Here is a 22,367-nt window from a genome sequence, read left to right on the forward strand (position 1 = left end):
CGAAACCTGACTATGGGCATTGCACTGGGCAGACCCCAGGCGAATGGTCTACGCTACGTGTGGGGCTGGTAGCTAGACAGACGGTACAGTTCACTCGCCACAGTCACATAACCAGTGTGGCCTGCGGTTTAAACCCCAGGTCCTCTCTCTTTGTCTTACGCTATTTCTGAGAGAGCATAGGCCCAGGCCTGCTTTATCCTGGGAGTGTCAGAAATGGACCCTTAAGCGAGAGGAGCCCTGAGGGGTAGAGAGCGCATCACTGTCCCAGGATAGGGTTGTCCAGTCCATGGACATCCTACGTCAGCTCACAAGGGCCCCACCAGCTCCCTCTACACAATTCATATACTTAGGGTTCTCAGGGACAGCCCTGGCTGCCCCTCCTAGAACTGCCACCTTTCCATATATCACAGTCTGTGGGGGAGCGGCTTCAAATCCGCATCCACACGCTTCCTGTTTCCTAATTCCAAAGGCCTGGGTTCTCTTTGCCTTCCTGGGGTGGCTAGGGAAGGCCAAGTGCAGCAGGTTGAGATACTGGCCTGCTCACCAGTTGGAATCCTCACCTACCTCTGTGGGTGTTGAGAAGGCGTATGTGAGAGATTGCATCAAGGGATGTGAGTGTGTGAGAGTATGTATCGGTATGAGTGAGAGTGCATGGGTATGAGTGAGTGTGCAGGTGTGGGTGTGAGCATACACACGTGCATACTCACTTCCACCAGCTCCTGTACTCTTAACAGGATAATAGTAATTTTCAGGAAAGCTAAAAATTAAATATCCTTTCACCAAACTTTTAAAACCGTTTCCAATCAAACTTGAGAAACTAAATAAATATGGTCTCCCTCACTATAAAGTGGTGTCTGCAAGGCCAGGAGCCCCAGTGTGGAGAGATGGGCCATGGACATCTTGACTTCCGCCTAGACCAGTGATAGTGAACCTTTTGAGCTTGGCGTGTCAGCATTTTGAAAAGCCCTAACTTAACTCTGGTGCTGTGTCACACATAGAAATTTTTTGATATTTGCAACCATAGTAAAACAAAGACTTATATTTTTGATATTTATTTTATATATTTAAATGCCATTTAACAAAGAAAAATCAACCAAAAAAATGAGTTCGCGTGTCACCTCTGACATGCGTGTATAGGTTCGCCATCACTGGTCTAGACGCACTGGCTGTGGCCTTGCTGAGCCGCTCGGTGCGGAACATGTGCAGTGTTCATCACAAAGGAGCATGTGGTTAAGAAATAACTGGGTTTTGTTTCTGCTCTTGTCAACAGTGTCTGTTCAGCTGGTTCCCTTGCAATGTCTAGCCATAAGCTTCCCCATTTACCGTTTCTTGCTGAGCAAGTTCCTATGGGTGAAACCAGAAAATTCAAACCGTTGATTCTTGTAGCTACAGATATTTAACTTTGCTCGTCTGAGATATTATTCTTAGTTCCCTGACTTCGCAAAATAGGGTGTAAGGAACGAAAAGAATCTTGAAAGAAGCCAAGCGTGCAGTAGCTAGCATATTTCCCCCCTTCCTTGGTGCCTCTTCCAGCTTCCTGATGGCCCTTTTAACAAGATGCTGTCAGCAGCCTTGTCACATATTTGGAAATCTCGGTATCTCACCTGAGCGTGTGCAGGACCTATTCTAGACACCCCGGTTGGTGACACCGAGACCTTGGGCTGCTGGCTGTTTGGGACATGGGAGGCGAGGGCCCGCAGGGGCCTCCTTAGGCTCTGCAGCAGCCCAGCTTCCACGCAGTGCTCTCTGTGCAGCACTGCCAGCTCTTCAGCCCCAGTGTTGTTCAAGGAGAAAACTCCTTTTTAAACAATTGCATTCCAGCTCCCAGGAGGAGCACCCATCGTCAGGCCCAGGTGTAGGATTGAAAGGAGGGCCCTGGCCTCACAGCACCTGCCGTCTAGCTGAGAAACTGACCCCATCTGTCAAGCAGGAACTATTGAGTCCAAGACCGTGGCCAAGTGCTCGTGAGGGGGAATTCCAGGGGATGAAGAGGTCTTGTTGGCTGGAAAGGTGTCCCTGGAGAGGCAGGAAACCCAGTGTGACGTGCTGCTGTGTGCCTTGCAGACACCTGGAGCAGGAGTACAGAGAAAGGCTGAATCTCCTGCGGTCTGAGGTGGAGATGGAGCGTGAGCTGTTCTGGGAACAGGCCTGCAGGCAGAGAACCATGCTGGAGCGGGACCTGGAGCGCTTGCAGGCTGAGGAGGCCAGCCTCCGAGAGAAGCTGACCCTGGCTCTGAAGGTAGGTAGGCAGGGACGGGGAGGAAACGGAGGAGGGGAAGGACGCCTCCACAGGGCACCCCACCCAGAAGGAAAAGACAGAACGAGTTTACCTGCCGGTCCCTCCTCCCACACCCCACATTTTCCTAGTCACGGATTTAACACCTAGTCACGGAAGTTTACATCTCTGTGGTAGGGAAATCCCTAGGATTTCAAACTGAGGAACGTTTGCCATGGAGATAGCGCGTTTCTCAGCCAGAGCAGAAAGGGTCCCGGCTTCGCCAGCACCGGCACTGCCCAGGTGTGCCCTCTGGTCACTGGAGCAGCAGGACAGGTGGGCACCTGCAGACCCTTGCGCTGTTCTCTGGGTCTGTGGGCCAAGGTGAGGAAGGGCCAGCAGCCCTGGAGACCAGAGCACCTGTGCAGTCAGCAAACCCGTGGGTGCGGCCTGGGGCACAGGTGGTTTCGGGGCTTTGGTGAGTGTCCCTCAACCCATAGCCATCCTGCAGTGGGTTCAGTGAGGTGTCCCCTGCTCTTCCTGTGCTCCTGCCTTTCTCTTCCTCTCGCAACGCAGAGCCTGTGGGTTCTCTCCACACCTGCCTGCTTCCCTCAGGAGCAGAAGCCAGGCACCCAGGGGCCTCGACGGCAGCGAGCACAGGCCCTGCCTGCTCTGCCTGTCTGGGCTCTCCCCCGAGCTGTCCTCACCTCTCCTTACAGGCTGCCCGTGTCTGACAGTGCTGCCTTCCTCCCTGGTGGGCCTCTGAGGGGTAGTGGTGCAGCTCCAAATCCCTCATTTAGAAAACAGCTCCGAAGGGCCTGCCGCCAGCCTTTGCTTGTGTACGCTTGGCCTTCTGAGCGCTTGGAATGGGAGGAGCAGAGGCCAAGGGAAGAGCAATGAGCGCTGGTGAGGGCTTCGCAGGTCCGTCCCAGGGTGGCTCTGCATGGCCCCTGCGACAGCCGCCTCTGCACATCAGGCGGGAGTGCCACGCACCACGAGGTGTCCTCCCTGATGATGAGTGCTCCTGGGAGCAGGCCTCTCACTCAGAGGGAGGGCAGACCTGCCCACAGCGCCCTCTTCCACTCAGAGCCTGGCAACCGCTAGCTGTGTCTTGTAGGAAAACAGCCGATTGCAGAAGGAGATCGTCGAAGTTGTGGAAAAACTTTCGGAATCAGAGAAGCTGGTCCTGAAACTGCAGACTGACCTGGAGTTTGTTTTGAAAGACAAGGCAAGTCCTTTTGCTGACGCTTAGTCTTGAGAGAGGAGCCTGGGGAGCTGGGTAAAAAGTATCAGGGTCTTGAAAAAGAATATCGAGGTGGCTGGGTTTAGTTTTTCCTGTTAAACCTCAGAGAGAAAATGAGCAAGGTGAATTTCCCTCTGTCCCGCCCCTCCCCCGCCCCCTTCAGGCCAATGCAGGGCCTTGCATGTGGGCCTTTTAATGGCGAGACCAGGGCCAGCTGGCACCATCGACCCCAGTGACAGGCTCTCATGATGAGGGGCATGGAGGAGAGGGTAGAGTTTGGTGCCCACCACGAGGTCTCCCACCCACCAGGCCCTGCCCATCACCTGGGGAGCAGGCGGGGAGAGGAGTTGCTGCACTGGGGAAGGATACAGGCAGGGGGTGTCCCCAGGGCCACGGGCCGATCATCCTACTGCCCTGAGACCTTTTAAACAAGGGAAGGAGGGAAGGAGGAGGAAGGGACTGGAGGGTGTAACTGGAAGTGCTGAGCCTTGGGTAAAGAGCATGAGGGGTGACAGCATGCACTCTACCTGGCCTGAGGTCGTGTGTGTCTTTCTCCTTTCCTGGTATGACCTTCAGCTGGAGCCACAGAGCACAGAACTCTTGGCCCAGGAAGAGCACTTCGAGGAGGTCCTGAAGGAGTACAAGCTCAAGTGCAGGGTATGTGCTCCCCTGGCCCCGTCACCGTCCTGAGCCTCAGCACGCCCTTTGTCTCGGACCAGGCTGTCGCTTTTGTCTTTTGTGCACTGGGCCGTCACACACTCCAGTCTCCCCCCGCCCCCCGCCCCCATAGCAGGGGTGGTTCTTTCTAAGAGCTTGAGCCTTCAGAGACCTCCTATGCCATAAGCTGTGGTACCATCTCCCAGCTACTCCTGCAAAGAATCGGGTGCTGGAGCCCATGAGACAGGCTGGCGCTGCAAGTCATCAGGGTCTGTCTGGCTCAGACCTGGGTGGTGGTATGCAGGCTTCATCCCTCCACCTCCTGCCCGGGAGTGGCCTGGCATCCTTGGCAGGGCACACTCCTGGCCTCCACACGAAGTGGTCCAGCATGGGTGTCAGGAGTATCCGTCTCCTAGCAGAGCGGGAAGAGCCTCTGCTCTGGGCCTGCATTTGGCTGACAGGGTCCTCCAAGCCTCCTGTTCTGCTAGGAGGTGGAACAGGACTTGCCTGCACAGCCCCTGTGTTTAGCCCCACATGGGCTGGCCAAGTCATTAGACCAGCACCAATTCCGCAGGCTCCTCTGTGTCTCCAGGCACCATGGAAAGCTTCATCGTGTTTTCTGTTGTTGAGTGTTTAGATGTCCTGGGCCAAACCTACCGATGTCAGTCCATTTAATTGGAGACACTGCAGTGCAGAGCAGGGCAGAGATGGTGAACAATGTTAGTGGCGCTGACCCCATTACACTCTTAAAATGATCGAAGTCCCCCCCCCCAACAGATAAAACATATACATATGTATACACACACACACAATTGATTTCAGAGAGGAAGGGAGAGGGAGAGATAGAAACATGAGTGATGAGAGAGAATCATGCCCCCTACTGGGGATTGAGCTTGCAACCTGGGCATGTGCCCTGACCAGGAATCAAAACAGTGACCTCCTGGTTCATAGGTTAATGCTCAACCACTGAGCGACACTGGCCGGGCATAATTCACTATTTAATGGTCTCTCTCCAAATTAAAGTAAAAACTGACTTTTGTTCCTGCTTCACATTGCTTTGGCAACACCAGAGGATAAAGGTGAGGCACGCTGTTCTGGAGTGTGGCGTGGTCTGCTGTTTCCTTCCCTGTGTTCTCACCTCCACTGCAAACCCTGAGTCCTGGGTGCCCTTTTGAGAATCCTGTGTGTGGGCAGCGGTGTCACCCCCCCAACCCCCCGAACCAGATGCTGTGTGGAGGGTCAGGGTTGTGGGGCTGTCACGCAGGTGGGAAGTGCCACACAACCTTCTGCTGGAATTGTAGCTCCAGGCTGTGTTTTTTCCCTCCCTTTAGGCTTGTTGCAAAGACTTAGAACCTACAAGTAACCATTAATTCATGTTCCTTCAGTGCAGCGATTTTCAACTTTTTTCATCTCATGGTACACATAAGCTACTAAAATTCTGTGGCACACCAAAAAATATATTTTTGTCAATCTGACAAAGAAAATAGGTATAATTTTGATTCATTCACATCAGATAGCTATTGTGTTGACTATTGTCATTTTTTTTTATTAGGTAGTCTAAAGGAAAAGAGGTCAGTGCCCCTGACTAAATAGTCAGGTATTCATGTTTAAATATTCTTGTGGCACACCGGTTGAAAATCGCTTTAATCCACTGGATTTTTCTAACAAGTATAAACTCCGTCTTTCTTTAGCATGACTCTCTTACTCAAATAACTGCTACTCATTTCACATTTGGTTCTTGAGATTTTAGTTTTTGAAACATCAGCAGAAATATTTTACATTTTAGTACTAATCTGTTTAGAAATTTTCCCTCTAATTTTTTTGCTATTTCAAACTAACATCTAGTGCATTAAAAAACTTTTTATTTGAAAATAATTTCTAATACATAAAATTACAAAAGTAAAAGTAATGCAGGGAATACAGATTACCTTTTCCCAGATTCACCTGTTGTTTACCCTGTTTGCTCTGTCATTGTGTACTTGCTCACTGTGTGTGTGTGTGTGTGCGTGTGTGTGAGCATGCATGCATCCTGATGTGAATGCATCAACGTAGTTATTTTCTGAACATCTGAGGGTAATTTATATGCATCATGGCCCTCCACCCCTAAACAGGTCAGTGTGCATGTCCTAAACCCTTGCAGTGGTGTGCAGGTGCACCAGAGTTGATTGTTAAATGCTCAGGAATTTTGTTAGCTTCTTGTTAAACCTTTGATACTTGAAATAGGCTATGGTGGGATCATAGAAATGTGCAAAAGCTACAGATCTGGGATTTTCTGCCTGGAGAGCCAGCTTTCCAATGCACTGCTGAATGAGAATATTCCTAGTAACTGTTTAACATCCTTTAGTCTGAAACAGTCTGTCTCAGTCTAGTCAGGCTGCTACAACAAAAATACCATAGAATGGGGTGGGGGCCGGACTTATAAAGAGCATAAATTTAGCTCCCACAGTTCTGGGGGGCTGGGAAGCCCAAAATCAAGTTGCAGACAGATTTGGTGTCTGGGGAGCGTTCTCTTCCTGGTCGCAGATAGCTGGCTGTTTTCTCAGCGTCCTCACATGGCGGAAGGGCCTGAAGGCGCTCTCTGGGGTCTCCTATAAGGCTCCATCCTCATGACTTAATCACTTCCCAAATGCTATCACATAGGATGTTAGGGTTTAACCTAGGAATTTGGAAGGACACATTCAGGCTATTGCACATTTCTTTGTCTTTGACATGGATATTATTGAAGAGTACAATCCCCCCTCCCTTTTAATAGAAACTTCTTCATTTTGTGTTTGTCTTTCTTTTATTAAAAATTGTTTTTTCTTTTATTGATTTTAAAGAGAGAGGAAGGGAGAGGGGGAGAGAGATATAGAAACATCAATGAAAGAGAAACATCAACATAGATTGGCTGACTCCTACCCCCCCCCCCCCCCCACACACACACACAGGGGATCTAGCCCAAAACCCAGGCATGTGACCTGACCAGGAATCGAACCTGCATCATCCTGGTGCACTGAGCCACACCGGCTGGGCTCATTTTGTGTTTTTCTGATACTTCCTTTGGATTAAGTTGAGGTTATACATTCTCAGCTGGACAGCATAGGTGATGTTAATTTTGTTCTCTTGGTCAGGGCATTACCTGATTTTTCCACTGTATAATTACTGGTAGTAACTAGTAAGCAGCAGTGGGGAGGCACTTTAAGAACATGCAATATCCTGCTATTCATCTATATTTTCCTTGGGTTTAGTATCCATTGATAATTCTTGCCCACTCCAGTCTGTACCATGATGATTGCAAATGACAATTTTTCAACTTCAGCATCCACTCCCCACATCTGGCAGTGGCCCTTGGCATTCTATTGTAAGCCAGAGAAGTCTGATCTTTCTTTCTTTCTGTCTACTTATCTATCTGTCTATTGGCGTGGACTCATGAATTCCCATTCCCCCCAGTGGTTTGTAATTAATTGCTAAGTCTAATTATTTTGGAGCTCAAATTGGCGTGGACTCATGAATTCCCATTTCCCCCCAGTAGTTTGTAATTCATTGCTAAGTCTAATTATTTTGGAGCTCAAATTGTGTAAGATTTGGCCAATGGGAGTGTCTTCTAGCTTGTAGCCACGTCCTTGAGACATGTCTCCATCATTTGTTTTGTTTTATTGATTAGTTCCATACTTTCTAGCATCATAAGGTGCTGCAGACTCATCTTGTACTTTACCTGCACTTGCCCTGGACCAGTCACTTCTCCACGGTGTCCTGGTTTCTTATACGAGGTATCACAGACCTAGATCGGGGTGCTTGGTGTACTGGCAGAGGGGCCGGGGTCTCTGCCTCTTGGCTGAGGACATTAAAGTCAGTCTCCAGAAGTACAGGTAACCTTGAACCTTCCCTGATGTGCATCACCCAGTCTTTTCAAAGTCACTGCTTGGAGTTTACTTTTATTTTTTAACCAGGACATTTGTTAGCAAGGAAACCATCCCTTCCCTTGTTGTCAAATCCCCTTTCTATTTAACTATCATTTTAGCTTTTTTGGTGTTTTTTTTTCTTTCTCTGTCAGCCTCAGTTCTCTTGGCAAGGCTGCCTTTGGTAAAAGGGAGTGTAAAAGGTTAGTCAGATCCTCCTTAGAGATTATTTGCAGTTAAATGTTTTCACTGTTGTCTTGAGTGGACACCATAATGGAGTAGCATATCCTTGGTCAGAAACCCCAAATGCAGATTTTTTTTCTGTATTTCCCCATACTGAATGTTTGTGTTCCCCTAAATTCATAGTTGAACCCTATTCCTCCACCGTGATGGTGTTAGGAGGTGGGGTCTTTGGGAGGTTGTGAGGGTGAGCCCAGAGAAAGGGATTAGTGCTTTAATAAAAGGGACTCATCACTTCGAGCCTCCAAAACCCTTAGAGCTTGCCCAGCCAACGTGCCTCAGTTGGTTGACTGTCATCCTCTGCACCAAAAGGTTGCCAGTTCGATTCCCGGTCAGGGCACATACATGGGGTGCAGGTCTGATCGGCAGCCTGGGCATGTACAGAAGGCAATCAATCGATATTTTTCTCTCACTTAACTATCTCTCTCTCTCTCTCTCTCTCTCTCTCTCTCTCTCTCTCTCTCTCCATTCCCCCTTTAAGCATGTCCTCAGGTAAGGATTAAAAACGAAGCCAAAACACTGAGAAATTTCTGTTGTTTTTAAGCCCCCAATGTGGTATTTTGTTATAGCATCCCAAGTGGATGGAGACATGCACCAACCCCTCACACCTTTGCCTGTCTGTGGGCAGGTCTTCAGGACCTCCCCCACCCCCAAAATGTGTGGCTTCCTTAGGCCCAGCTGGTTGCTCCAGGCACTGGGCTTAGCTGTTCCCTGGGTGGCCCAGTCTCCATGCCAGTGGTCACAGTTTCTGGAAGAGGTGTCTGGCTCTGCCCCACAGGACCTGCAGGACAGCAATGACGAGCTGCAGGCTGCGGTGGAGGGTCTGCGGGCACAGTTGCCCCAGAGTTGGCGCGGCCAGCCCCATGCACAGCCAAATGGACGTCTGCTCTCTCGACATGGCCGAGCAGGTAGGAGCCGAGTCCTGGGAGGTGGCAGTGATGTGCTCCTGCTGGGGATGGTGGGGGCAATGGGCTGCTACCTACCTCTGCTGCACAGGCCGCCTTTGGTTCCAGGGAGCACAGTGCTGGGCAGGCCGCTTCACAGCACATCAGGCCCAGCCCAGCCTCCAGGTGGTCACGTGCCCCTCCGACTGCCGCATGTGGGAGAAGGGCCAGTAACCCAAGGCTAGAGGTTGACGCAACACCCAAAGCCCAGAGAGAGGTCAAGGAGGGCGAGGGCTTTACCATTTGAGTAGGATGCATGACCGTAGGGTAGATGCATCCAAGTGACTCTCCAGTGTTGTGAGAGGTACCCAGGGGATCCAGGTGAGTGGTCAGCACGGGCCAGATGCAGAGATGGTCATCTAGAAAAGGGAAGCGGGGTTCTGGGGGTGAGCAGGGGGGTTGTCACAGGTCTGTGACAGCTCTTAGAAAGGGAAGGCACTAAATCATGTGAATGTGTCAGGGGCTCCGCGTATTCACAGGGGCCTCGTGTGGACTGAGGCGGAGCTTACTTGGTGTTCACTGCCTGAGTTATGTGGATAGCATCTCCCTTGAGCTCTTGAAGCCAAATCCCAGGTTGGCTGCCTACTGCCAAGAAAGCCAAATTCATGAGACAGATGCTGGTGAAAAGGAAAAGAGGTTTATTCAAGTGTCGATCACCTGAGAAAATGGGGGGTTTGTGGCAAAGCTCACCTCAGCCTCTCAGTACAGGCAGAGTTTTATGGGGAGGGAGCGGGAAGCAGGACAAAGCAGTCAGGAGGAGGGGCTGTGGACGTGGGGGCAGTGTCCTTGCTGGTCACGATATGGATCATTGTTGTCAGCACACTGGAACTGCCAGTGCCAGCAGATTCCTGCAGTTGGACGATCTGCGTCAAATGAAGTCGTGGCCAAGGCCATTTGTGTACAAGCAGGAGCTGGGACTGCTGATGCCTGCATTGTGCTTATAAGGAAACTCAGTGTGTGAGCTCCTTTTATCAGTTTGTTTGTACATTTTATTCTACTTCCATTTCATGGTTAGTCGAGTAGAATGAAGTTTTTATTCCCTGCTACACTCTGGAAGTGCCCCCACGTGCTCAACACAGAGCTGCATGTTGAAGCTGTAACTTGAGAAAGACCAGGTTCATGCTTCCTAAATAAGCCGTAGACTTGGGATGAGCTCCGGGCTCCGAGAGGCCCTGAGGCCCTGTGTGTGGTTACGTGTTTTGGGCTCCTTTTGAGATCAGGCTGGGGGTGGGGTTTCAGCTGCCGGAGCTATGCTTGAGGTTTCTGTGGTCCTTTTGGAGGACAGGGTGGTTATGGCTGGTTGCTACCCTTCCTGGCAATTGTCCAGGCGGGTGCTATGCAGGGTCACATGACGTATGTGGCTTCACGCCTGCTACTGCCCCTGGGAGTCAGGACCACAGGGACTGCCCAGCAGCCTGATTGCTTCCATCGCTCAAACAGCTCCTCGGAGAACATGCTCCCATCTGTAGCCCTGAGAGCACTCAGAGTTTCCCATATTGCTTGGGAAAAGCTTACTTAATAAAACAAGAAAGTGTGTGCTCAAGAGAGCCGTGTGGGAACCTTCACAGGAACCGCGTGGGTTTTCTGTGCACGTGGGCCCAGCTTCCTTGGCCCCTAAAGAAACCCCTCACCTGCAGCTTCTTTAGTGGAATCTGATGGCTTCTGAGACCCGTAGCCCTGACTGCTGGGTGGGTGGAGGGTGTGGCCAGCTCGTCGGGTGTTACCAGATCCCGGGCCAGATGTGATGTCCGGCCAGGTGGGCACTGGTGGAGGCTGAGCTGCACGGGGTGTGTGACTCTCATCAGGAGCCAGGTGTTCTGTAGCGTAGGGCATGCAGAGCTGGGGTCCTATACCAGTGTTGTCCTTGTCCAGGTCTCAGGCTGTGGCACCCCAAGCAGTCCCCCACTTTGTGTGTCACTGATAAAACGAAAACAATCTCCAGCTGGGGCCTTTTCCTTCCCCTTCACCCCTGCATCTGATTGTAGAGGTTCCATCAGCCTCCTCAAGGGAGGAGGGGTCTGGCTGCTGCCGTAGGGGACAGTCACAATGGCGGCGTTACAGAGAGGAAGCCATGTGGGTTATGGTGGCCGGGCATTTAGGGCATTCAGCTGGAGCAGCTCCTGGTGGTGCCCATTTATCTGTGCCCATTGGCCAGACCCAGATGGCAGCTTCTGGCTGTCAGGGCATTGGAATGCCTTCTTTCCTGGGGTGCTTATCTTGGCTTTCCAGCCCATGTCTCTGAGTCTGTCAGTTTTTTTTTATGGAAAATGATTTGGGAAATGGGAGATGGTGAGATTAGGGAATATGTCTTTTCCTCCGGTTTTCTGACCCCTGGACCAGCATAGATGAAACCCTGGCACTGGCCAACTCCCACATTCTGAGGGAACCCTGTGGTGTATCCCCCACATACACAGTGTTTGGAATGCCTGGTACCCTGGAGAGCTGGCAGAACTTGTGGGCCTACAGGTGGCCCATTAAAATGAGCTGCCCAGATGTCCGACATTGTCAGTGAGGAGGATCTTCTGGAAGAAAATGTTGCTTCCCGCCCTAGCTGGTTCGACTCAGTGGATAGAGCATTGGCCTGCGGACCTAAGGGTCTCTGGTTCAATTCCAGTCAAGAGCACATGCTCAGGTTGCGGGCTTGATCCCCAGTAGGGGGCGTGCAGGAGGCAGCCGATCAATGATTCTCATCATTGATGTTTCTATCTCTCCTCCCTCTCCCTTCCTCTCTGAAATTGATAAATATATATTTTAAAAAAGAAGAAAAGAAAATGTCGCTTCCTGTGACCTCGCAGAACCTTGACTCCACAGGCATTTCACTCCATTCCTGACTTATTTGCTGAAACCCCACATGACCTGTATGTGGGCATGTGTGGTGTACATGCCTCGTCATAAAGCACTGGCTGTCACGGAGGTTTGTCTGTGCTCCAGGTCACACTTTTTTCCTGTCTTCACAGGTTTTCTGTGTACCTGGGTCAGGGAACACAATTAGGGTGCAGTACCTGTACCATGTGCAGCATCTTTTCGGGATTGGAAGGGCCTGACAAATCTTGCAGGGAGTCTCCTAGTTATATCTTGGAGTAATCTGTGTTCTGGCAAAGACTCAAAATGTTGATTTCTCAGAGCTCCAACTTTGAGAATGGAGCAGAACAGACCATTTGTGGAAACCCACAAGGGCCTCCCCTCACCGCCAGCAGAAGATGCCCGTGGAAGGCCGTGCGCTGTCCTGGGTGGTGGAGGAAATCCGGGGGAATTCTCGGTGCCGTCCAAATGCCAGATGGGAGGGTGTGGACCAGATCCAGGGCACCCGAGCAGAATATAAACAGAAATGGCCTTGTTTGCAGGCATCATCTCCTTCCTGGGCGATTCCACTCCCGTGAGTCTAGAAACGGAGATAATGATGGAGCAGGTGAAGGAACATTACCAAGACCTCAGGATCCAGCTGGAGACCAAGGTCAGGAGGGGAAGGGAGGCCGCAGGGAGATGTGGGTAATTACTGCTCACGTCTGCCTGGCCACCCTGCTCCGGAGTAAGCCTGCTCAGGGGAGGAAAGTGTGGGGAAAGGGAAATAAAATTGACGTTCAACCTCAAGCCCTCTTTGGAGGGAGTTGGGACATAAGGAATAACTAATAGTGGGAGGGAATGGGGTTATGTGTGTCTGGAGTGTCACAAGGCACTGCTGAGGCCCGACCTCCCTGCTTGCTCTGTCTTTGGGGATTCACAACTCCTGGCTTTGTTCTACACTAAAATAACCCTGGGACTTACCCTTGGTGGGGTACTTCATGGCCTCATGGCCTGGCCAGCTCTGTCTTCTCAGATGACCAGGCCTCCTGCTCTGTTATTAGATTGTTGTGAGTTTTGCTAAGGGCCGGTGTCCATGACTTGTTATCCGGGGTCAGATGTCTGAGTTTGAGTAGCAGCGAGGCAGGGCCACCTCTGTCTTGCAGGGATGCCTGTGGGTTCCCTGGAGGTATTAGCTGGTAGTTGCTGTAGTAGCCTTGCCCATGGCTGGATAGTATTCCTTCCCATTGGAGCCACCAAGGAGGTCAGAACCGCCCTGCCAACCTCATGAGGGCTCCCTGTTCTCTGTGTTGTCACACCCTCAGCCCTCCTCGTGCTTCCTGGCCGGGCACCTGCCCAGCTGCCTACAGCCTCCCATCCCCACCTGCTGGATCTGCTTCGTGGGGCTGGTGGAAGGTTACCGGGGAAAATAAAGCCTGTAGCTGCCTGGGCCCGTGGGGAGCCGTAGGCATTGCTGGCGTGGCTGTCCCCTGCGCCTCAGCAGGTCTAGGCTCTCTGCTTTCGGTGCCACTTGGCAGCCTCATACTTCTGCGTTGTATTGTCAGGGAGTCACTTTGGGGACCTCCTGGTCGACATTGCTCATATTTCTCCTCTCAGGTAAACTGCTATGAAAGAGAAATTGAGATGATGAAAAAGGACTTTGCAAATAAGAGAAAAGACATGGAGCAGGCTTTCCAGCGTGAGGTCAGTGTGCTGGAGGACCAGAAAGCCAACCTGGAGAAGCTCCACGTGAAATCTCAGGAGGTCATCCAAGTCCTGCAGGACCAGCTGCAGAGTGCGAGCCAGGGCCCTGAGCTGGAGAGGACGTTCGAGCTGAAGAGGGCGGAGATGGAGCAGTGCTACGCGCAGGCGCTGTCTGGCCTGGCGCAGCAGCTGGCCCGGGAGAAGGAGCAGCTGGAGGCGGAGCTGTGCCAGAGGCACCAGCAGGAGCTGCAGCAATTCAGGTCCAGCTCCCTGTCCCGGCAGGATTTCGTGTCTGGGGTTTCTTGCCAAGAACCAAAATGTGAAATTGGGTTGTACACACTGTGCAGAAGGGCAGGACCTTGTCAACCAGGTGGCTCTTCTCAGGGCAGATGGGTGAGCACTGGCAGATCAGGTCATCGTATAAGGATTTTTACTCCAGATTTAACGTGTATTAACCAGAGCTTAGGCCATGAAACAGTCTGCCTTGTAGAATTTTATCTCAGTGTTTTTCACCTCCTGCCTCAGACTTGTCTGATATAGCAAAGGCAGTATGCTCTTCATCATTTAATATCTTGTTCTAATTTCCTAGGACATGGTGGTGTAGCACACGGGGAGATGGATAAGAGATCTAAAAGCCCTAAAACAATGGGAAGAACCATTAATTTGGGTTAGTGAGATTCTTGAAAAGGCTAAAATATATGAGCACAGGAGAGAAAAGTCTTATTTGGAATGTGGTCTTTGTGTTACAGTGTAACTAATAGTAACTAGTTATTGCAGGCTCAGTGCTGGTCAGCCACCCCTCCCTGTCCCGCGTGGAGTCTTGGATCCTCCCAGCTCAGGAGAGGATGGCCACACCCCATACATGTTGGCGTAGAGCTGAGCGGACGACTCATGGAGAAGGTGCCCACCACACACCTGCCCTCGTGGGGGGCTGTGTGGACCTGTTTGGGTGCTGATGTTGTTGCCAAGTGGACATGCCCCCAGTCAGCACACTGAGTGCAGGTGTCAGGGCCCTTCCTATGGAGTTCATGCCTCCCACTGGGTGAGGGGGGAGGTGCTGGTCAGGGTGCGCCTGTGCTCCCTCCCTCCCTCCACTCCAGACGACACCCTCAGGCCTGCAGGGACTGGCTGACACTTCTGGAGGGGATAAGTCTTTTTTTAAAAAATGTTTTATTGATTTTTTAGAGAGAGAGGAAGGGAGATGGAGAAAATATCAATGATGAGAGAGAATCGCTGATCAGCTGCCTCCTGCATGCCCCCTATTGGGGATTGAGCCAGCAACCTGAGCATGTGCCCTGACCGGGAATCGAACTGGTGAACTCTTGGTGCATGAGCCATACCAGGTGGGCTGATAAGTCATTTTTAAGTCACGTGCTTCCCCTGAGCTTTGTTATTTTCTCTGAAACCCAAGAGCTGTGTGGTACGGGACCAAAGCTCCCTCAGACCCCACCAGGCAGCAGAGGATCAGGGCGGGGCGGTGCCCACCTGCCCATCCTTCCCATCTCGAGCCCGAGATGCCTTTGTTGGGAGGAGCTCCTACTGCTCACCGTCCGTCTGGCTCAGGCCTTCATTGGCAGAGGCAGAGAGCACACCTGCCCCAGGCTTGGTGCCCTCATGTGGCCCTCACCTCGGCTTCGACTCAGTTCTCCCAGCTGCCAAGGCCTCAGGCTCAGCCCCTTACAGAGTTCTCCAGGGCAGTTTGACTGTGGGTGAGTTTCACTCAGCTGACTAAGACCAGGCCGGGCTGTCCGCAACTTCCTGTGACGAGGGACATCCCTGTGTCTGCCGGTGCGAAGGCCGCCGCCAGCCTCACGTGCTGTGGCCTGGGCAACTAAGGGACTGACTTTTAATTGTCCATTTTTAATCAACTCGCATTCATCAGTCACCTGGTGAATGGCATCTGTGTTAGCTTCTGCATGTGGAACCCAACCACAGTGAGAGATAGTCCTATGGCCTCTCTAAGAGTCCTAGGGCCTGGGAAGCCCGGGAGCCCTGGCAGTGAGCGGGGATAAAGCCAGCCAAGCAGAGAGGAGGCCTGAGGCTAGAAGAAGAAAAGCCTGTAGTCCTTCTAACTAGACCGGAAGTTCTGGGGCTGAGAGCTGAGCTGCAGGGCCTGTGACTCCTGTTTCTATAGAAAAGAGGCCAGAGTTGAGCTGAACCCAAAGTTCACAAGGATGGAAGCCCAGCTGGCCTCCCACTGTAGGAACTTATTCACACAACATGAGCAGAAGGAAGAGAGGCTGCAGAAACATCTGCTGCCCGTGAGAGAGAGGACAGCAGCTTGACACGGAGAAGGAGCGAAGGGAAGGAAGGGAAAGGGAGGCCCTCACACGCTGTCACAGCAGCCACTCAGCTGCAGGGGTGGATGAGTGATGAGCAGGCCCAGCTCTGTAAGTCTTTTGCCTGTGAGGTTGGAGCTCACCTTTAGGAAGCAGGTGGAAAGCCTGGCCTGGAAGCTGAGAGGCTGTGGGCCTTCTTGAAGGCTGGGCCAGCAGTGTGAGGTGGTGAGCAGGAGGGGACAGGTGATCCCATGATCCTCGGTGCAGGCAGGAGGGAGCAGCCTGGCCATGGTGGCCCCAGGCAGAGCCCAGCCCCTGCCCTGGCACCCAGAATGGCCTCAAAGAGTGTCAGCCTCAGAGAGCGCAGTTGGAGTGTGCTCAACCCCGAGAAGGTGGCTTCTGCTACCACAGGCGAGGGGTCCCCGAGGACCTAATGCCTTCTGATGGCCCAGCCGGCCTGAGCCAACCTGAAACCCAGGAACAGAGGGTGGACTGAGTCCCAGAGGGTAGGCTAGGGGGACACTAAGAGGCAGTGGGCTGTTTCCAGGAGCAAGCTGGGAACCTGAGCAGGGAGCCAACCCCTGCTGGGACCGTGGGGCAGGCCTAGTGCAGTGAGACCACCCTGGAGTGGGGCTGCAGCACAGTGGGAAAGGCCAGGAGGGGCACCTCGAGCCCACCCAGGCTCACTGGCTCTGGGTGGCTGGGCAGGAAGAGCTCGATGCCCCGGGGGAGGCAGAGGCTGAAGTGGCCCTGAAAGAGAGAAGAATGACATGAAAACCAAACTTGCGTACCTGGAAGTGTTATTCGGGCTCTTGAGAAAAAAGCAGATTCAAGAGAAAATAACAGGTGTGGTGTCTCCCATTTTCAGAATGGCAAGTTACACCCTCTAACCTCTCACTAACTGCACATGTGCCCCCTCCCCCCCCAGCTCGCAGCTGCTGACGAGGTGCTTGTGCAGGGGTCCTAAGCCCGAACTCGAACTCAGGCACCCACAGGTCTCCAGGCTCCCAGGAGGGGGCAGAGGGCTATCTCAGCTGGCTCTGGTGTCCCCTGCCCTTGTCCTTAGGAAGTTCTTGGTGGTGTCACAAGACAAGACACTGTGCCCGGAGCCCCTTTTCATCCTCGGTCACCTGGCACTCTTCCATGTGACTGAGCAGGTGCACACTGCGCCCACCAGTGTGTACCAGGCATTGTCCGTGAACGGCAGGTTTCTGTGCTGCTGGGGCGGCAGCAGAGGAGCCGTCCATTACGGACAGTGCCCCCCTGCTGTGTGTGTGGGCTTCCAGCGACAGGGCCGGGCACAGTGCCCAACAGGCCCTGAGACTGCTGCGGCCGGTGCCTTCAGGGGCACCCCAGGGTGAGGAGGTGCCTGGAGATGTCCGTCTGTTGGCACGGCACAGAGAGCCCAGGTGTGCAGCCAGGTCCTCCTCCAGGCTCCCGTGAGGGACTCAGGCCGGCACATGCTCTTCCTCAGAAGCCTGGAGTTCTGGGTCTTTCCCGATGCTGCAGAGCACGGCTACAGGTGCTCTTCCGGCGCCTCGGGAGACGGGCTGCCCTGGGAGGTGTTTTGGGCACTTGCACGCCACAGCGACTGACTGAGTGATACAGTCACTGCTCTGCATGCAGAGCCATTGGGAGGTGCCTGCTTCATGTGGAGATGGAAGCTGCCTGGGGTCTTGTGTCATTTGTCCAAGCGGGTGATCCTGGTTCACAGCAGATGCGGGCTGTCTGAGCGTGATCACAGGCGTGTGGGGAGATCTGCATTCCAGCTCAGGCGCCAGCTCCTCTAGCTGGGACCATGGACAAGTTGCTTTATTGAAAAAATAAAAGGTAATGTAGCATTTATGAGAAACCTAAAAGAATAAATGTCAGTACACCACCCAGCTTAACAAAGAAAATATTAGCGTGCTAGAGGTCCCTGGGCACTCCCTCCTCCGGGAGGTGCCTGTCCTGAAGGGGCTGTTCAATGCCCTCTAGGCATTGCTTCGTGCTCCTGCCTCTTAGGTGGGTGTTCCTGGACAATGTGGGACCTTGCTTGTGGGCCTGACTTCCAAGTTTCCTTATCCACAGAGAGATGGTGCTGTACCTCAAAAAGGGCATGGAGCCCTGGCCGGTGTTGCTCAGGGGTTAGAGCGTAGGCCTGGGCATGGAAGAGACACAGGTTTGATTCCCAGTCAAGGGCATGTACCTGGGTTGTGGGTTCACTCCCCATCCCTGGTCAGGGTGTGTGAGGGAGGCAACCAATTGATGTGTCTCTCTCACATCAATGTTCCTCTCGTCTTCTCTCTCCTTCCCTCCTGTTCACTCTCTCTCTCTGAAAAGCAATGGAAAAAAATCCTTGAGTGACAATTAACAAAAAAAAGCAGGGGCAAGAAGCATGAGATGAATGTGTGAACATGAGCTTACCATTGCGGCTGTTCCATAGCAAGTCCCCCACAAACAGGCCACTCATGGGCCCAGTGCGAGCACCTTGGGGACCTGCTCCATGTGTGAGTCCACAGCCGCATACCAGGGACTCGGGCACAGAGCAGCCCAGCGCCTGGAATCCCACTCTACTGTCCCTTTCAAATGCTTCTCTGTGGACAGACACGCGGGCCCAGATTTGTACTATTCGAATTCTCCACCCCAGCCCCCAGTGGCCCGCCACTCACTGACAAGTCCTGGAGGGCTGCCCTGTTCTCTTCCTGCTCCCCTGACATGCGCATTCCGCAGCCTGTTGGCCCTACTGCTGGTCACAGTTCGTCTCAGCAGGGTCTTCACTTGTTTAACAGTGTTTCGGGGCACCTGCTATCTGCCAGCACAGTTAGGGTTGCAGTTGGGAGCAAAACAGATGTTTGGAGCTTTCATCCCACTGCGAAGCACTGCGCTTCCCGCATGTCCCCGTGTTAAAAGGAAATGCGTCATCCTTCAAAGGATGAGGAAACAAAGGCCATGCCACTCAAACCAGGTCCATTTTTTTCAGGGACACAGGCATGTGTGGTGAAATCCTAAGAGAATATATAGAAAGAATCAACCCAAATTCAAGCTGTGGGTTTCCTGCGAGGCTGGGGTTCAGGTCTGGGAAGACCACATGGCACAGGGCCAGCCCCCGTCAGGCCGAGGAGACCTACTGTGTGGTTGACAGGGGAAGAGGCTTGTCTCAGGTTAGAGCAGGGGTTCTCAACCTTCCTAATGCCGATACCCTTTAATACAGTTCCTCATATTGTGGTGGCCCCCAACCATAAAATTATTTTTGTTGCTACTCCATAACTGTAATTTTGCTACTGTTATGAATCGTAATGTAAATATCTGATATGCAGGATGTATTTTCATTGTTACAAATTGAACATAATTAAAGCATAGTGATTAATCACAAAACAATATGTAATTATAGATGTGTTTTCTGGTGGTCTTAGGCGACCCCTGTGAAAGGGTCGTTCGACCCCCAAAGGGGTCGCGACCCACAGGTTGAGAACCGCTGGGTTAGAGGGCTCTGCAGCGTGAGGAGACAGTCTGTTGGAGGGGAAGGTGGGCAGTTGCCTGCTCTAATGGGAATGGGAGGGCTTCCTAAGAGCAAGCTGCTGGGGGCTGGACTGGGCACAGCAGTGGATGAGAGGGCTGAGGAGGTGGCTGCTGCAGCTGCCCAGGCAGGAGGTGACGGTGGCTGGGCCATAGTGATGGCCGCAGAGGTGCGGGACGTTGACCGGCAGAAGTTGGAGACTGAATTGATGGGTTATGGGTGGATGGGATATGGGCAGGGAAGTTGGAAATGGGTCACAGAGCAATTAAAGAACTCCCAGGAAATGCCACCAGGAAGGGAGAAGAAAGGGGGGTGGGATTCCATTACTTTTGAGGAGCCTTTGGTACTGTCCCTTGTAAAGGGTGGTTGGGTGAAGAGACAGGGGCAATCCCAAAACTGAGGGGCTGGTGTCTTTTGGAGAAAGTTGCTGTAGGAAGAAGGGACACCTGTGTCAGGAGCCAATGAGAGCCCGAAGGAGCAGGCAGCCCCGGAGACCACCAGCACCCTTTATCCCAAGGCTGGGCCCCCAGCCTCGGCTCCTGCTCTGTGGGGGCAGGTCTGTCCCCAGCTGGTGGGCCCTTGGCCAGAACTCCAGTGTGTGGTCTTATAGCCACTTCTAAATAAACCATCTCCCAAGCACAGCAGCTACAGGACCCCAGCTGGGTGAAGGTCAGACTTGCAGGATCTTAAAGAAATCAGGGAGGATTTTGGCCTTTATCATAGAGAAAGCAAAGTCTAGAGCAGTGGTTCTCAACCTTGGCTGCACATTCGAATCACCTGGGAATCGTGTTAAAATCCTGATTTCTGGGCCTCACCCTCCAGAAATTCTGTTTCTTTGTTATGGGGTGGGGCCACATTAGTCACAAAGAAACAGAATTTCTGGAGGATGAGGCCCAGAAATCAGGATTTTAACAAGATTCCCAGGTGATTCTAATGTGCAGCCAAGGTTGAGAACCACTGGTCCAGAGAGTGACATGACCAGATTTGGGTCGTGAAAGAATTTCTGCCACCAGTTTAGAGAAAACAGGGATGGTTGTCGCCCCTTCCCACCCCGGCTCTCCATCTCTCTCTCTCTTTTGCACTGCATATCTATATGCACACCCTTTTTATTTTTTCTGAATTATAATTGCAGACATTATCGCAGACACTTTATTGCTAAATACTTCAGCATGTTATTTTGTAAGAACAAGGACATTCTAAATACCCACAATATCAAGATCAGATATGGGAAATTTAATATAAATTCAATGCTATTTTTAATTTACACTCCATGTTCAGTTATCCCTAATTGTTTCAATATGTTCTTTTTTTTAAAAAAAAACTTTAAAAAATATATTTTTATTGATTTCAGAGAGGAAGGGAGAGAGAGATAGAAACATCAATGATGAGAAAGAATCATTGATCGGCTGCCTCCTGCATGCCCCCTACTGGGGATTGAGCCACAACCGGGACATGTACCCTTGACCAGAATCGAACCCAGGACCCTTCAGTCCGCTCTATTCCACTGAGCCAAATCGGCTAGGGCTCAATATGTTCTTTATTGTTCATACACTCCAGACCCCATCAAGGATTCTGCTATGCATTTAGTTACCATATCTCTTTAATTTCCTTTCATCTAAGAGAGTATCAGTTTATAAGTTAATTTTTGTCAGTAAAAATCGATCATTTTAAGTGTATAAATCAGTGGTGTTAAACATTCACAGTGTTGCAGTTTTTAAGTTAATTTTTGTCAGTGAAAATTGATCATTTTAAGTGTATAAATCAGTGGCGTTAAACATTCACAGTGTTGCACAATTACTACCACTATGCAGTTCCAAAACTTCCATCATCCCAAACAAAAACTCTGTGCCTATTAAACAGTAATTTTTGCTAGTGTTGTGTTGAGGGTTTTAGCAGCAATGCTGATAAGAAATGTTGGTCTGTAGTTTTCCTCGAGTGTCTTTGTCTGGCTTTGGTATTAGAATAATGCTGGCCTCATCGAATGAGCCGGGAAGTAGTTCCGCCTCTTCAGTATTAGGGAAGAGTTTGAGAAGGATTGCTATTAACTCTTTCGATGTTTGGTGAAATCCACCAGAGAATCCATCTGCTTCCTGGGCTTTTCCTTGTTCTGAGGTGTTTGATGATGATTAAACCTCCTTAATAGTTAGTTATAGGTCTTTCAGATTTTCTGTTTTTTTCATGAGTCAGTCTGGGTAGATCATGTATTTTCTAGGCATTTGGACATTCACATTTTAAAAGGCTCCACACCAGGTGTGTTGCAGACTGGCCCTCAGTTTGGGTGCCTGTTTGCCCATGGCTCGATTCAGATGGACTATATTAGGTGAGATTATTGTTTGCGGATATTGCATCCTCCTCAGCTGGTCAGTGGGGGCTCCTGTTCCTGTATTTCATGCCTTCCTTAGAGGACCATGTCCTTTCTTTCTGATGTGGAGCCTGTAGGAAAGTTCTTTTAGTGAGACTCTCCTGCGAATAAATTCCCTCAGTTTTTGTTTGTCTGAATGTGTCTCAGATATGTGTCTATTTTTGAAAGAGAGTATTCCTAGGGATACAAATCTAGGTTAACAGTTCAAGAGCTGTCTGCTGTACATGTTCAGTTTCTTCGAGATTCCTTTGTTGGCACTGAATAGTTTGTGCTGTGTCTAATTGTTGTCCCTTTGTTAGTGTATTAGCTTCCGATTGCTGCTGTAACACATCACCACAAAGCTAGTGGCTTAAAACAACACAGTCTGTGATGTCACAGTTTCAGAATCTCTTTTCTTGCCCTTTTTCAGCTACTGCTCTCCTCTCATTCTGTGGTTTCTGACCCCTTCCATCTTTAAAGCCAGCAATGACTGGTCAGGTCCTCCTTATATCACGTCACTCTGATACTGACTCTTGTTAATCCTCACCCAAGGATATTTTTTCCATTGATTTATCAGAGAGGGTGA

At 51.3% G+C, this 22,367-nt stretch overlaps 1 protein-coding gene across 1 annotated transcript in view; it reads left to right on the forward strand.

Moving 5' to 3' along the window:
• NINL (ninein like) overlaps positions 1-22,367 on the forward strand; it is a 69,816-nt gene that overhangs the window by 23,189 nt on the left and 24,260 nt on the right. The window contains 9 exon segments of the mRNA XM_015558429.1: positions 2,065-2,239; positions 3,333-3,443; positions 4,035-4,115; positions 9,012-9,141; positions 12,522-12,631; positions 13,576-13,981; positions 16,558-16,689; positions 16,692-16,736; positions 16,739-16,787. Coding sequence (XP_015413915.1) covers positions 2,065-2,239; positions 3,333-3,443; positions 4,035-4,115; positions 9,012-9,141; positions 12,522-12,631; positions 13,576-13,981; positions 16,558-16,689; positions 16,692-16,736; positions 16,739-16,787 — 1,239 coding nt within the window.

The sequence above is a fragment of the Myotis davidii genome, unplaced genomic scaffold, assembly GCF_000327345.1.
Source record: "Myotis davidii unplaced genomic scaffold, ASM32734v1 scaffold733, whole genome shotgun sequence".
NCBI lineage: Eukaryota > Metazoa > Chordata > Mammalia > Chiroptera > Vespertilionidae > Myotis > Myotis davidii.